The sequence below is a fragment of the Apiospora hydei genome (assembly GCF_038363865.1).
Source record: "Apiospora hydei strain CBS 114990 chromosome Unknown utg000004l_segment0_segment0, whole genome shotgun sequence".
NCBI classification, from domain to species: domain Eukaryota; kingdom Fungi; phylum Ascomycota; class Sordariomycetes; order Amphisphaeriales; family Apiosporaceae; genus Apiospora; species Apiospora hydei.
Window position 1 is genome coordinate 5,337,370 of NW_027117363.1, and position 14,413 is coordinate 5,351,782.

The following is a 14,413-nucleotide window of genomic DNA, read 5'->3' on the forward strand; positions in this document are numbered from 1 at the left end:
TGGACCAGGGGCCGAAGCCGAGGCATATGCACTATTGAAACTCCAAACAAAAGACGACTCCGCATCTCCAAGACGACTAGCAACCCCAGGGCTTCGTTCATGAGGGGTTGCGCGCCCCGTCATTGGCAGGTTTTCATGTGAGAGAAGCAGGAGAATTCGTCCCTTGCCAGCTCTTCTCGGAACGATTTTTGACAGACGGATAACTGTCGATGATACCTAGGCCCGGATCATCTCCTCGTACACAATACGAATTTTCGTACTTGAACATATTATGCCATAATAACTCCAGTACATGATCAAGAGATTAGTGTATGCATCAAATGTGTAGAAAAGCGATCAGCAACAAAACTAGATATGATGTATGTTATGTATTTAGAAGTACGTGATATGGCAATTCAGCCAAGGGGTCTTCCGAAACTCTGGAACTAATAAGAACATGTCCAGGTTTACTATGTATAATGAGCTAATGACGAGCAGGTTGCCAAGACACTTGACAATGGAAGACAGCTTGAGGCTGACGAACGATTGAAGATCAATATGTTGGCCCCCGGACGCCGATCTGCAATTATGGCTCGACGCCGGCACCGTGTCGGGACGTGAACGTGACAACGTTGACCTACGTACAGGAAAACATTGTAGATAAGGGTCCCGCGGGTAGGCGTGATGGATACGTCAACCTTAGGAATCGAGTTGACGATGTCTCAAGAGTCAAAGGAAACCTCCTAGTTTAGGATTATTCAGCAGAGGCTGGATGGAGAGGAGCTTGGATCAGCCGGTGATCTTGTCCTTACCTTACTCACCTGGCTCACCTTGTTCACCTTGAGCTGCTTATCGATAACGGGATTTTGTCGGAAGCCAGCTGGGGGTTGCCCCACGGAGGGGAGAGCCCTGCTGACCGGATTGGCTGGCTTCTTTTTGCCGATACACCAAAAAAGACCAGTGAATCCCGCGAACTTTTTCTCGTCGGACCCGTTCACGATTGTTTCCTACCGCATCATCCTCACCCCCCAAAGACATCTCCAGAACCCTCCGACAACTACCCGCAGGATTTAATCTCTTTGCGTGCCCATATCAGACAAAATGGCTCCTCAAACAGTATGTACATGAAGACAACGCTTTGCTGTTGGCCCAGTCTCCCTGGCAAACCTCCAGCGAGATCATGGCGTGAAACAGTAGGCTAAGTTCAATTTCTCCGACAGTCCAAGAAGGCCGGCAAGGGCAAGACCACCACCAAGAAGGTAAGCAAACAAACGAAAACCCCTTCCAAAATTTGGACTGCAGGCTGTGTACTGACCTCGGATTGCGCAGTTCATCATCAACGCTCAGCAGCCCGCTAGCGACAAGATCTTCGACACCGCCGCCTTCGAGAAGTTCCTGCAGGACAAGATCAAGGTCGATGGCCGCGTCGGCAACCTTGGCGACAACGTCGTCATCAAGCAGGCTGGCGAGGGCAAGATCGAGATCATCGCCCACAACGAGCTGTCTGGTCGCTACCTCAAGTACCTGTAGGTTGCCCGTTCAGCATATCACACAACCTCCGCAGTCGCTAATTTGCTTCCCCGCAGGACCAAGAAGTTCCTCAAGAAGATGCAGCTCCGTGACTGGCTCCGCGTCGTCTCGACTAGCAAGGGCGTTTACGAGCTCAAGTTCTTCAACGTCGTTAACGACGAGGCTGATGAGGATGAGGATTAAACGGTTCATGATCTCAGGGTATTTTGATGGGCACTACGCCACGGCGTACGGGTTTTGCATGGTATAGGGTTCGGAAAAGTTCAGCACTTGGAGCCAATGTCCCTTCTGGGATTATGCCACCGGCTCCGCCTATCTTCAGGCTCGAGGAATTGATCAATTTTCTCACGGCAGTAACCCAGTTCTACTTTTGATGTGATTGCTCTCTATTCTATACCCAAACCCCAATGTGACTTATACAGGGAGTGTTCTCATCACGCCTTCGAACGCGACAAGTGCCATGGCGTTGGCCGGAAAAGCCCTGAGGAAACACGGCACAAATCCTCTCCAGTATCCTTTCCAGCCAGCCTCTCTGTGTACCGTCTTCGCGGCATCCGCCCACGTCCTAAATCTGGGCGTCCCATCCTTGAGCTGACCTCCCATGGGATCCGTCATAATCCTCTGCTTGACAACATCACTTGGGTAGCTTGTTAACCAGAATATCTGGGCGCTCAAGCCGCCGGCCCAAAAGTTGATGGCCGGGGCGCTGAGGGCAGTTCGTTCTTTCAGTTGCCGCGAAAAGATATCGTATGAACCCCACCAGAAGAAGAAAAATGACCGGAACAGGAGCGTGGCGAACAAGCCTTTATACACTCCACGAATGCCATGAGCGCCGTAGATTTTGCGCAGGCAATCAATTGGCCCCGAGTACAATCGTTCCGTCTTCTTGGCCGAATATTGGATCTGCAGGCGCGCCTTGACGTGTTCTACAGGGGCGGCGATGAAGGACACGGTGGCGCCCGCGAGAACACCCGCCAGACCGTGCCCGTAGGAGGGCAGGTGTACTGCGGCGTGGGAGCTCTGTGCCGATTCGGTCGCGACTCTCGTAGCGGCGTCGGGGTGTCGCGAGGACGGCGGCAAGCGCACAAAGACATGTTCGGCGAGCAGGCGGCGATACACGGTCAGCGAGCCGAGCATGACGGAGTCCATGAACATCCATCCCACGAGGGGCGGCGTCGCGCCCTTTGTAGAGTCCGCGTACGCCTTCATTGCGGAGCGTCTGCGCGACGCATTGGAGTGGTCCGCTGAAGCGTGTCGAGTCGGTGGTCTGCAGGCGAACTTTGATGGTGTCGAAAGGGTGGCCGACTGGTCAGACAGACGTTAGCCAGGCCACATGATCTAACATGGCTACTACACAGGTACCCAAGGAGGTATGCAGGTTGGAGCTCTGCCATATAAACCGTTGCACTTACCCGATAGCTTGGCAATGCCGGAAAAGACGCCAGCGACAAAACCCTTGTAGTTCTTTGGTTTGCTGGCCTCGGCCGGTTTCTGCTTCAGCTCGGCCGCCATTGGTCTTCTACATTGGAGGGTGAGGGCGAGGGCGAGGGCGAGGGAGAGAGAGAGAGAGGAAGACGAAAGGCCCGGACTGGAGACACAGCTGACAGCGAGCGAGCTACGTAATTGAAAATTATCCATTATCCATTATCCATTATCGTGAATCCGACGTCGGGCCAAGCGCAGTGCGCAGTGCGCAGTGCCTACACGTATGGGGGGCCTAGGGGGTTATGCAACTAAGCCGCTGCTAACCCCCCAATCAACTCATCATCACTTCGCGCTGGGGGCCCCCTCCAACATTGAAAATGCTCCATTGGAATTCCCACTTTCCTCCCAGGTACCTCCATATACCAGACTCCACTCGTTTAGGTACACGCTATAACCCTGCCATATTAGATTGGCCATCGAATACTACTCTACTGACTCAGGTATGTCCTCCAGCAGCTACTCGGACTTGTGCAAGACAATCTACAAGCAGCTATTGCACAAACTGGAAAGACGCGATGAGGAGACCCTGAGGTTCGCCGTCAGTGGCACTGCTGCGGGAGTCTTGCATTATGACAACCTCGTGCGTCTTTTCAGCTCACTAGCACCAAGTCAGCACAGTGCTGAAGTCGAATTTGGCATATCCGCGCACGAGTTCGCCTCCAGGGTTGAAGACAGGAAACTGCACGAGTTTCTGGCTATTTTGATCTTTGCCAGCTGCGATGTCGATGCTGCGCGAAAGTTCACGGCGAAGCTGGTAGCAACTAGCAACTGGCCTCGGCGTGATCGACAAGGACGAGCGCTGGGGACCTTGCCCGCAGACCGGGGCGACTGCGAAGGGCTCTTCGGCGACATCGCCACCGCAGACCAGTTTCTCAAGAACCAGGCCTATTTCTGCACGGTCGTCCTGCTCGAGAAAGAGCAGAACATATACGAAAAGCATGATGGCCGCCGTTATCCGTACCTCGAAGAAACATGGCTATCCGAGGGGGCCTTTGGTAAAGTCTTCGCTGTCAAGATCGCCAAAGGCCATTTCGTAAACTCCCGCGAGGGCATGGTCAACGACAAACCCAGGTCGATGGCACGCAAAGACTACATCCTACGTCCAGACATCAAGGCATCCGACGAGGCGAATGTAATGAAAATCATCTTGGGAAGCTCTGCTCGTGGTCACCCCAACATCCTGGAAAACCTAGGAAGCCTCGAGGTGGGAGATACCTATAGCTTGTTCATGCCACTCGCTATTTGCGACTTGAAGGAGTACATGATGAAGGTCAATCCACACAGCCCCACAACATCGACTGCGAAAGCAGATCTGATTCGGAGTGCTGAAGGTCTCGCCGAAGGACTGGCCTACTTGCATAACGATATCCGGACCCCTGATCTCCAACAAGTCGTCTGCTACCACATGGACCTGAAACCTGCCAACATTCTGGTCTTCCGCGAAAACATCGATGGCGAAGATCGTGACATATGGAAGCTGAGCGACTTCGGTATGTCTCGTGTGAAAATCAAGCATGACGATCGCGGTGAAGGGCCCGAGCGAATGTTCGACAGGCGCTTTATACGCCGAAAGCCAGCAGGTGTGTCGGTATCTGCAACCATCAATCGGCGCGGCGAAGGAACCTATCTCGCACCCGAATCTACTATGGCCAAGAAGCGGATGAGGACCGAAAGTGACGTTTGGTAAGCGACTCTCGCTTCATTCCCCTATTCCCAGTTGCCGCATTAGTGGTGGTCGCTACTTGACCACCGTAAAACCAGGGTTAGTGCCCTTGGTTCGTACGAAATTGTATATGTGTAATGATATGAGAGAAATGTTCTAACCCGCAAGGCTTGCAAAAGGTCTCTGGGTTGCATCATTAGCATCATCTTTACGTACCTTGACGCAGGTTACCAAGGTGTCGAGGAATTCTCAGAATTTCGTGTCAACCAGCCAGGTGCAAAAGACATGGACAGGTTCTTCTGTTCCTCGACCAGTTTCACTCGTACTCAAACCAATCCGGCAGTCAAAAAGTGGCATGCAAAACTTATACGGCAAGCGTTCGCTAGGAGCACGGAAGAAGGTGATGTTTTCAAGGGAGTACTTGACTACCTAGAGAAGTCGGTTCTGGTTGTTGACCAGGCAGAACGCCGCAACGCCTCCACGGCAAAGGAAGTCGCTTCGAAACTCAAGTCTGCGTACGATCACTTAAGGACTCTTAGACCATTGGTCGGAGATGGTTCGGAGGCTGGCAACATCGCCCAGCAGATTTTACCGACTCAGAGATCCAGGATGAAACCATTCACCAAATACTTCAGGTATGCCTTGGGTATGACTTTGGAGTTGTCAAAGCTAATTGGGCCATCGATCATAGGAGACCCAGTCCCCAAAACCCCATGCAAGATTACCGTATACAGCAATGGACAATACCGACATTCCGGGCCTTTAAGGGTTGTGCTGTGTCCCGCGACGGAACGCTCGTTGCATACTACACTGATACCATGATTGCACTATTTACATCAGAGTCCTTATCACACACAAGTACCAGTGATATAGATCTCTCCGGAGCCGAATACGTGCTCGAAGACAAGGAATGTTTCTGGCAGTGTATCAGCTTGACCTCGAGATATCTGATCGCATCGACTACAAAGCCTAATTTTGATGTAAGTGGTCATTACTCATCCAGAGCTTCCTACGCACTCGGATTTTAGTATATTGAATACTGATTTTCCCACTTTCTCAAGTGCTACATCTTTGACTTGAGGCGTGGGCCGTCAGTCGATGTCAGTCTTGACCACTTCAGCCGCGTTTCGCTACATATTTCAGAAATACAAAAGGTCGCAATATCAGACAACAGCAATTGGCTGGCTTGCATCGTCAGGCACGAAGAAGGGGAAAGGGAGCCTGGCAGTCTTTTCTACAGCGACATATCAACGCTGGTTGACTTCGCAAAGAGGCGGTGAGTTGCTAACGCAGAACGATTCCCTTCCTCCCCCTCCTCTCCAGTAGAGCTCGGCTGATCTTGAGAAACAGGCGTGAATCGGCTTCCGACACTGCTTCAAGCGGAGCCGACTCCTCAAACGAAGAGCCGTGGCGCTTTGTCCCCTTGAACTTTCCCGCGGCAGATGTGACGCACTTATCTTTCTCGAACCAGAATGAAGTGTACATCGTAATCCAGCCAGAACTCACAGTCAAGACTCGGGAGCACAAGATTCCGGTACTCTGCTTCTCGCCCGAGAAGAGAACACTTGGTACACTTATCATACAGTCCCAGGTAATTCTTCATCCGCAAGACCGGTATCACCATTATACTTACAGCTCTCAGGGTCTCGACAGTGGCACCGTCAGATTGTTCACCACATTCTCCCCCTCCACATAGAGGAGAATTGTGCCATTATCACGCGCGAGAAACACCTGCATATCCGGAGTGTCCGCCATGATGACAATTCTCGTGATGTACAAATCATGGTGAAGGGATATCGCTTCGTGAAGGTGCTCACGAGCTGGCAGGACGACAAGATCTTTGCCCTTGGGACACAATCAGCAAATAACAAGATGATACTCATGGAATTTGGCATTCCTCGACCAGAAGAAGATGTCGAGGTCGCAACTCTCACCGCGTTACACGGTTTGTCGTATGGCGAAGAGTTCGCGGCTACCCTGTCCCAGCAGGCTGAGGAGAGGTACATCATCATCTCAACATTGCGCGGCACAATCTACAAAGTGGCTCTTCCTGGTTAGATAATAATGAGAATGTCTACCAAACAACCATCATATCGGCAGCTCCTTCAGTTCGATGCCGACATTGCCTCGATTTGTCAAGCGGCGCGTCATACTTGCGAATGGTGTTTGCACCCAGTCGGCAGTCACGCGAACCTTAGGCGCAAGTGACTCGAATAGCGCCCCGTCCCTCTTCAGAAGCCAATAGTAAAACAGCATCGTAATGGATGTCAGAAGCGCGGATGACACGACGTATATCCAGACCATGGACGTCCCGACGAGACGTCCGGTCTCGCCATCATAGTCGAAGAAGTTCATTCCGAAGATTGACTTGCATCACTCTCAGTTCAAGTCGCCGTACACAACAGAGGGGTTTAAACTTACGGCCACGAAGGACGACGGGAGATATAGAAGAGTCAAAGCTGTGATGAACACGGCTGACTTGTTCAACTGGATCATATTGCCGTTCTGAATCTTGGCCTCGACTTGGTCTCGGAACGACAAGGTATCTGAGAGCAGCTGAGCCACGGACTGGGCGCGGCGCTGTAGATATTCCGCCGAGCGAGCGTTAGCTTGACAGTGACGCTTGTGATTCCGCAACTCGGCCCCAAATTTGATGGTCTGTTTGGATGGATGTGGATCGGATAGGTCAACAAGCCACCCACTCAGTTCATCCGACAGCTGGGTAGTGTGCTCCATGATCACCGGCACTTGGAGGAAGCGGTTTTGGAGAGCGACAAGGGTACTCAAGGTATCATAACCTAGCCGCAATGGCTCGTCAATGAATGTCGCGAAAGTACTGTTCGCCTATAGTTTCCTGGTTAGAGTCGTCTTGTATGACATCCTTGCAACCTACCTTCGGAAGGAACTCCTTTTCCTGTGCGGCAATGTATTGTCTCCATGCCGGAAGAGTGTGGAGAGCAAAAGACGATGGAGCCAGAAGGCGTCGACCAAGGTTGTATGAGGGTGATCCCGAAGGTGCGCTGACACCTGTTCCTGCATTTGCGACCTCGGCATTGGGTTCATCAAGATGTATAGGCTTTGCGACGTTTTGGTATCATATCGATGATATAATCCACTCTGTCTCAGCACCCATTTCCCCTCCGACATCTTGAACTCAGGGTACTTCAAAGTGTACAGCACTTCTGTCTGCTTCTCAGCACTTGTACACTCGAGCTAGCTAATCGAACATCGCGGGTACTGACCATGACACGAATCCTGCGAGCTCGTTGTGAAAGGTACGCCAAAGACCTCCTCCAGTTCGAGATTTCGGCTGTAGAAACACGACGGGAGCTCCGAGAAGGACGGGCTGATCCCGTGTTTCTGCACAATGAAATCCAGCATTGGCTCCGTTATCTGCAGCGGTCTCCACGAGTTGCGCTGACATATCGAACTGCCCTCCGCATATTAGGACCGAGCGTGGTAGCAAAGGCGTGGGAAGAACCGTACATGACGCGACACGCGTTTCTTTGATGCGATGCATCTTCTAGGTAGCCGGCCAAGTCCTCCAAGTCTGTAGACTCATGAGAGCGCGCTGCACCCAGGGCGCCCGAGCTGGAGATGGAAACATCGAGGATCCTCACAGCTTCGGTGACTTTCTCGACGAAACTTGCCATTTCTATTGTGACCATGTTGCTAACAGGTTGGTTGTTATTGCAATCAAATCGTTGCAGGATAAGGACGCAACGGAGTTGTGATCGGCTGGACAGACGGGGTAAGTTTGTAGGTAAGTACTTTAAGAGGTAAGTATAGGGCACGAATTCGTCTTATTAAGATGTTATTGTTTACTTGGTAGGTTGTGTATTATAGCCGAACGCCAACTCCGACGGAACCCCGGTTCTATATGCTACCAAGTCCAATGAGTGAAAGCTGACAGGAGAAAAGAAACTGTCTCAACCCCGCGGAAATATTCTGCCCAGCTCACTGGGCACACTTGCAAAGTCCCCTAAACTGTACAAACTGGCACGACAGCCCCCCCTCAATCTGCCAATGGCTGCGCTGCGCCTCCCCTGCGCCTACGCTAATTTGCATCCCGCATGCTCACCCTCCCCTCCCATTTGAAGTCCTGATCAATCGTCTCGGATGCCGCTGCAAACGACATGGTCAGCCATCACACCGGGAGTACCGAGCGTCATTGCCGCCCACGAAGGGCCCTATGAGGACCAAGAGGGGAAGAGATGCACTTACTCAATGTATTCCTGTTCGATTGGGGGACAAACGAGTAGTCAGTAACTCAGCCGCAGAAGAATGCAATGATGTCTTATGGTTGCACGCGGCCGAGGCATACTTACTTCTTTCACCACCGTCGGTGCCGTGAAGGACCACTGGTCCTCCTTTAACTGCGGCCCGTCTGGAGTCAGCATGCAAGAAAGCAAACACGCAAGGAATGCCTCGTACCCGGATCTTGAAATCTGTTTGGCCCGGGAAAAGCCTCTCGAGCAACTTCTGGAGGCTCTCTTTCTTCAGGTACCGGGTGGTCGCATTTTGCGTAACCGGCTCGGCGGGCTTTGCCTGCTTGTCTGTCATCGGCACTTGCAGTTCTTTGGGCCGATGCAATGGGTGAGTATATAGCTATAACCCTATAAAGTATATAGGTGAGTATCGTTATGGAACAAACAAACGAGGTCTGGTAATATTTGGTGGTCTAATAAGTGAAGAGTGTTGGACAACTCGAAATCAGCGACTTTCAACCAGCTACCCGACGCATGTTTCTTATGGAAGCGAATGAGGCAGCCGCTTTTCAGGCAGGCAGGAAACACCAAGACGCAGATGACCCGTGACTCCCCATTTACGATTTACAGTACAGTCGTCACTGCGGAATTGGGCTGCTGCTGCCAGGTCACCAAATACTTACACTTACCTACCTACCTACATAGTGCAAGCAGGCTGGGCTGTACCTCTGGGCGACCGAAGCGAAGCGAAGAGAAGCGCCATAGGGTGTGGTGTGGTCGCACCTGCCTGTACGGGCGGTTCAGCTGGGCCGCTGCGAGGGCTGCGAGGGCTGCACAGCCGGTCGTGATTGGTCTTCGACAGTAGGTAAGCAGGCAGGAAACGGAACAAATTCCATCTTGCTGCCAGCCTCCGGTGGACTGTTTCGGTAAGCCAGCCGCTTTGGCTCACTCCCTGAGAGGCCTCGAGGAATCCAGAGACTGATGAGGCGGGCTATGGTCATTGTGTTCCCGCCCAATTAATGTACGAGCAGGGCAATCTCTCAATTCAACACTACCTACTTACTTATCCATTCATGTCTACATAGGCATACTCGGACTTCCGACCTCTGTCGAATCGCATTTCTCTCTTCCCAGCAAAATTAGTGGACGATTCGCCATTGTCGCACCAAGATTAAGCAACTAGGCAATAAGCATGCAGGACGATTGGATACCGGATTGGTTTCCGAGATCACAGAACACAACGCATGCAGGTGCTTCTATAATTCAAGGCATACCACTGCAGCCATTTGAGACCCCGGATGAAACGCAATTGGAGGGCTCAGACAGTATAGCCAAAACACCAACCCCCAAGAACAGCGACAGCTCCAGGGAGCCAGACAGCAATGCCATCACACGCCATCCAGAGAAAGTCGTCGTTGAGAAAGCAAACCTCGACAGGACTGTGAGACGGCGCCTTCATGGCATTCATTTGTTTGTAAGTCTAACGTTAGATCACCTGAATCCCCCCTATTCGCAAGCGGTAGAGATGGGCCACTGCTGCACCCAAATGGCTAATTTTCACTAGATGATCACTATCAATGGCACCTTGGGTTCGGGCCTATACTGGCGATGCGGCCAGATTCTCGAGTTGGGTGGTCCATTAGCTGTATTGTTGTCTTTTCTGCTTGTCGGGCTCCTCGCCTTTGGCGTTATGCAATGCATTACCGAGATGCTGTGTATATGGCCGATCCCGGGCGCGTTGCCAGTCTATGTGAGCGAGTTCGTGGATGTAGAGCTGGGCATAGCAGTTGGTCTCGCATACTGGTGAGTCCCTACTTCAAATGACATGACTGATTTCATTGTCGGTGTTTGTGCTGACCAATACGCTGCCGACGCTCTGTAGGTATACCTATTCGGTCTCATTCTCCGCCCTGGTTGTAACTACCGCAGCGGAGACCGAATTTTGGTCTACCAACAAAGTCTTACAGGCGATAGTCATCTTCCTTCTTCTTCCTCTCATCATGATTATCATAAACGCTACCAACATTGAGGTACGAAGAGGATAGCTCGCGCGGAGCAAATGGAGTGCTAATGAGTGGCTAGGTATATGGATTCCTCGAAGTGATGTTCGGCGCATTCAAGATAACCTTCTTCGTCGTGATTATGGTGGCGATGATAGTGGTTAATACCGGTGGTGAGTGTATGGTATAGAAAACCCCTTGACTGTGTTCTGACTCTGCCAGTTGGTTCGGACAAGCCCCTAGGAACGCAATGTCGGTCAAACTACCACCGTAGCATCAGGGATAACCGCTGATAAGGGGACAGACTGGGCCAATCCTACACCAAGAGATGAAAAGGCTGCCCACCACTGGATTGAAGCATTCCTCATCTGCCTGTCCATAGCGGCTTTCGCCTACGTCGGTGTCGAGATTGTCGCGGCAAGCGCCTTGGAGGTTCGGTGGCCCAAAACCGAAGATCGGCGTGCCAGCACAGATCTCAGCCACACATCTCTGAGCGAGACGCTCATCGGGCGAACCATCAAGTTCTCTTCCATCTACATCTCCCTCCTGGCTACGGTCGCCTACACCATTGGCGGACTCCTGGTTTCCTTCAACATTAAGTGGAATGACCCGCAGCTCCCACGGCTCAGCTGGACACAGGGGGACCCTGAAACCAGCGGCCCTGATAATCCACAGTCCGAAGCAATTGGTACTAACAATACGCAATCTGCTTTTGTGGCTATCGCCAAGGGCATCAATACCCCGTTGGCGAACTGCATCAACGCCTTCTTGATCTTCACAGCGCTGACTTGCGCAAGCACCAATCTATATGTAGCCTCGAGAAGCCTGTTTGCGCTCACCAGTCGCCTGGACGATGGCCCTGGCCAGCCGTGGCATTTGCGCGTCTTTGCCTACTTCGGCAAGACCAACAAACGCAAAGTACCAATGCGGGCCATGGTGCTCTCCGCTTTGGCATTCTGCTGGATACCGTTCCTACATCTTGTTGATAGTACCGGCATTGGCAAGGTAGGTTTATTATACACGCCCCTTTAGAAGAGCTAAGATGCGTGAAACCGTTGCTCACTTGTCCAAAATAGTTTGTCGAGGTGCTGACAGAGATGGGGTCCGTTGGCGTCATCATCGTATGGGCCTGCGAATGCTGGGCCTTTATCCGTTTCTACCATTGGTAAGCAGCAGCCCCTTCCATTCTGAGCTCCCAAGCCATTGGAAGGCATTTTCAGAGCTGAAACAAGAATTCCGCCAGCATCTACCGCCACCGAAAGGTCTTGAAGGCCCAGAAGATCTCCCAGGTCCGGCGCTGGGATGTGGACAGCCCGAACGACTACCCCTATCGTAGCTCGCTGCAGCCGGTGACGGCCTATGCGTCGCTTGCAGGATGTCTCTTCATCCTCGTGGTATCCAATGGCACGCCTCAGTGGATCGGTTGGAAGGCCGAGCCTTTCTTGTCTTCGTACATGGCGGTAAGAATGTTGCCGGGGACCCGCATCACCATTGCCCTGCGTTTTTCCCCTTCCTCTGTACTGGTAACGCTGATACATTGTCTCTCCAGGTCATCTGTTTCATCGGCCTGTGGGCTCTCTTGAAGCTAATCCGCGGGGCGAAATGGAGTTTGGTCGATCTGTCGAACTCGGATAAAGTGATTATCAAGATCAGAAACTTGCACGAAGCTCGCTTCAGGGGCGTCGACGAAAGGCCCGATCCGCCGTCAATCTGGAACCTTTGGGGGGCATTTATAGTTCACATATGTATCCCGGCGTACGTGGGAGGGAACGATTGATTTTCTTGAACGGGATATGCATGTGGTTGGTGTTAATATAGGTCATTGTAGTGTACCTATCGGCTGGCATCCTTCGGTAATTTTCCTGGTGTGGTATGTCCTTGCTGAATGGCAAGGGATAGTCGCAGACGCCAAGGTGCTATGCCTTGGGCGGCATGGGTATGATATGATCTATGTACTTGCCTACCTCGGCGCTCGGTTGCAGGACCAAGGACCAGGGTATATAACATAACACCTGCGATACTGCAGAAAGCGCAGCCATCATATGTCGTGTGGGCTGGGTAACGACCACCGTTTCATAATTGTGAGTGACAGATGCTCTGTAACATCGTGGCAGGCTGCTACAGGTTGTTCTACGCGTCAGAAAGCACCCAGTCCGTCGGGTCGGGGTTTGAAGCTCATGTCATCAAGGTGGAGAGAGGGGAGTGGAGAATCTGTATCAACTACCCCGGATCGATATTGGGGCGTCACCCGGGGCCTATCAGGACCGGGATGATAGGGTGTATTGGCTGGCGATCATCGGCGCTGCGAGAGCGACATGGCCTTCTCTTCCCTCCTTCGTCTTTGTCGAAAAACCGCTTCTGCTTGAAAAAATGAGATGGAGATAGATGGACCAACGACGCCATAGGTTGAATCAGTATGAGTATGGCCGGCGAGAAGCGCAAGCGCCCTTACGGCGTCTCTTGCTTGGTGAGCAGCAGCCCCTCCACCCTTATATCTCCCAACTGAGGGCCATGTTGGGGCACAGACGGGCTGTTGACTGACCACATATCCCGCCACCAGGCATGTCGCGAGAAAAAAGTCTCCTGCGACGGCCAAAGGCCTCGTTGTGGCGGCTGCAAGGATACCCACGAAGAGTGCCAGGTCCCGGCACCGGCTCGCCCGCTGCGTCGGCTCCAGAATTCAAAAACGTCGACCAGCTCCAAGAAGTCGTCTGAGCCCAGTGTTGCCGAGTTAGCGGACAGAATGGTCCGCATGGAGGAAAGGATGAGGCAGATGGAGGAGAGACTCGACTTGGCACCTGGTCAGGGCTGGAGCAGCCTACCAGGAACTCCCTCTGCGCAGGGCTCACCGCCGGCGACCGTTGCGTCGCAAACGAGCGCCCAAGTGGCCAATAGTCCGGCCGAGACGGACGAAGGGGCCAAGTACCGCTTGACGGTAGATGCATCGGGCAACGTGACGTACCACGGCCTCACGAGCTGGATCAGGGGCCCGAATGTCGCGAGCGAAGCCCCGCCCCAGGCATCATCACCCATCCCACCCGGCATGACGGACGATCCACAATACTGCCGCATCCTGCAGGCCCTCGCGGCATCCAAACACATCTCCGTCGCCCCGAAGCTAGGCGATGCTCTCCTCGACTACTACTTTTGCTACTCCGTCTTCAACATCATCGATCGTTCCATCTTCATGCGCGACATGGCATTAGGAGGCCCCATGTTCTCCGAGTTTCTGCTCATGGCCATGTACACTTCAGCGACCAGTAAGATCGACGGTCTGGACCATGAAGAGCGAATCACTCAAGAAGCGCTGTTCTCTCAATTGGCCAAGGAGTACCTGGCAAAGGAAATGGAAGGCCCGACCAAGATTACGACTATCCAAGGTCTACTGCTTCTTTCTGGGAGGGAGTGTGCGGCAGGCAATGTGAGCCAGGGATGGAACCACGCCGGCCTGGTAAGTCCTACTGTGTCCAATACCCGAGAGACAATGCTATAAGCAATATATCACGAGGATGTACTAAGTCCCTATCACAGGCGTTTCGAATGATTCA

At 52.5% G+C, this 14,413-nt stretch overlaps 9 protein-coding genes across 9 annotated transcripts; 6 read left to right on the forward strand and 3 right to left on the reverse strand.

Annotated features, from left to right (window-relative positions):
* Positions 1 to 1,080: 1,080 nt before the first annotated feature.
* PG997_004211 (60S ribosomal protein eL22) lies at positions 1,081 to 1,692 on the forward strand (the record flags this gene model as incomplete). Its single annotated transcript, XM_066808526.1, has 4 exons — positions 1,081 to 1,095; positions 1,200 to 1,238; positions 1,309 to 1,505; positions 1,566 to 1,692. 4 exons carry the CDS (start codon positions 1,081 to 1,083, stop codon positions 1,690 to 1,692), a joined length of 378 nt encoding a protein of 125 aa, XP_066672144.1.
* A 231-nt stretch (positions 1,693 to 1,923) lies between these two features.
* PG997_004212 (uncharacterized protein) lies at positions 1,924 to 3,021 on the reverse strand (the record flags this gene model as incomplete). The annotated part of the gene is made up of 2 exons (XM_066808527.1): positions 1,924 to 2,753; positions 2,922 to 3,021. The coding sequence occupies 2 exons, from the start codon at positions 3,019 to 3,021 to the stop codon at positions 1,924 to 1,926; spliced, it is 930 nt and encodes a 309-aa protein (XP_066672145.1).
* A 415-nt stretch (positions 3,022 to 3,436) lies between these two features.
* Positions 3,437 to 4,681, forward strand: PG997_004213 (uncharacterized protein; the record flags this gene model as incomplete). Its single annotated transcript, XM_066808528.1, has 1 exon — positions 3,437 to 4,681. One exon carries the CDS (start codon positions 3,437 to 3,439, stop codon positions 4,679 to 4,681), a length of 1,245 nt encoding a protein of 414 aa, XP_066672146.1.
* Positions 4,682 to 6,439: 1,758 nt separating this feature from the next.
* On the forward strand, positions 6,440 to 6,715 carry PG997_004214 (uncharacterized protein; the record flags this gene model as incomplete). The annotated part of the gene is made up of 1 exon (XM_066808529.1): positions 6,440 to 6,715. The coding sequence occupies one exon, from the start codon at positions 6,440 to 6,442 to the stop codon at positions 6,713 to 6,715; it is 276 nt and encodes a 91-aa protein (XP_066672147.1).
* Positions 6,716 to 6,745: 30 nt separating this feature from the next.
* Positions 6,746 to 8,325, reverse strand: PG997_004215 (uncharacterized protein; the record flags this gene model as incomplete). Its single annotated transcript, XM_066808530.1, has 6 exons — positions 6,746 to 7,024; positions 7,079 to 7,501; positions 7,551 to 7,733; positions 7,787 to 7,856; positions 7,900 to 8,003; positions 8,080 to 8,325. 6 exons carry the CDS (start codon positions 8,323 to 8,325, stop codon positions 6,746 to 6,748), a joined length of 1,305 nt encoding a protein of 434 aa, XP_066672148.1.
* Positions 8,326 to 8,763: 438 nt separating this feature from the next.
* On the reverse strand, positions 8,764 to 9,220 carry PG997_004216 (uncharacterized protein; the record flags this gene model as incomplete). Its single annotated transcript, XM_066808531.1, has 4 exons — positions 8,764 to 8,782; positions 8,882 to 8,892; positions 8,986 to 9,033; positions 9,092 to 9,220. The coding sequence occupies 4 exons, from the start codon at positions 9,218 to 9,220 to the stop codon at positions 8,764 to 8,766; spliced, it is 207 nt and encodes a 68-aa protein (XP_066672149.1).
* An 837-nt stretch (positions 9,221 to 10,057) lies between these two features.
* PG997_004217 (amino acid permease-domain-containing protein) lies at positions 10,058 to 10,910 on the forward strand (the record flags this gene model as incomplete). Its single annotated transcript, XM_066808532.1, has 3 exons — positions 10,058 to 10,339; positions 10,430 to 10,668; positions 10,748 to 10,910. 3 exons carry the CDS (start codon positions 10,058 to 10,060, stop codon positions 10,908 to 10,910), a joined length of 684 nt encoding a protein of 227 aa, XP_066672150.1.
* Positions 10,911 to 10,968: 58 nt separating this feature from the next.
* PG997_004218 (amino acid permease-domain-containing protein) lies at positions 10,969 to 12,642 on the forward strand (the record flags this gene model as incomplete). The annotated part of the gene is made up of 5 exons (XM_066808533.1): positions 10,969 to 11,038; positions 11,146 to 11,870; positions 11,942 to 12,030; positions 12,109 to 12,325; positions 12,415 to 12,642. 5 exons carry the CDS (start codon positions 10,969 to 10,971, stop codon positions 12,640 to 12,642), a joined length of 1,329 nt encoding a protein of 442 aa, XP_066672151.1.
* Positions 12,643 to 13,287: 645 nt separating this feature from the next.
* Positions 13,288 to 14,358, forward strand: PG997_004219 (uncharacterized protein; the record flags this gene model as incomplete). The annotated part of the gene is made up of 3 exons (XM_066808534.1): positions 13,288 to 13,332; positions 13,426 to 14,316; positions 14,347 to 14,358. 3 exons carry the CDS (start codon positions 13,288 to 13,290, stop codon positions 14,356 to 14,358), a joined length of 948 nt encoding a protein of 315 aa, XP_066672152.1.
* Positions 14,359 to 14,413: the final 55 nt, after the last annotated feature.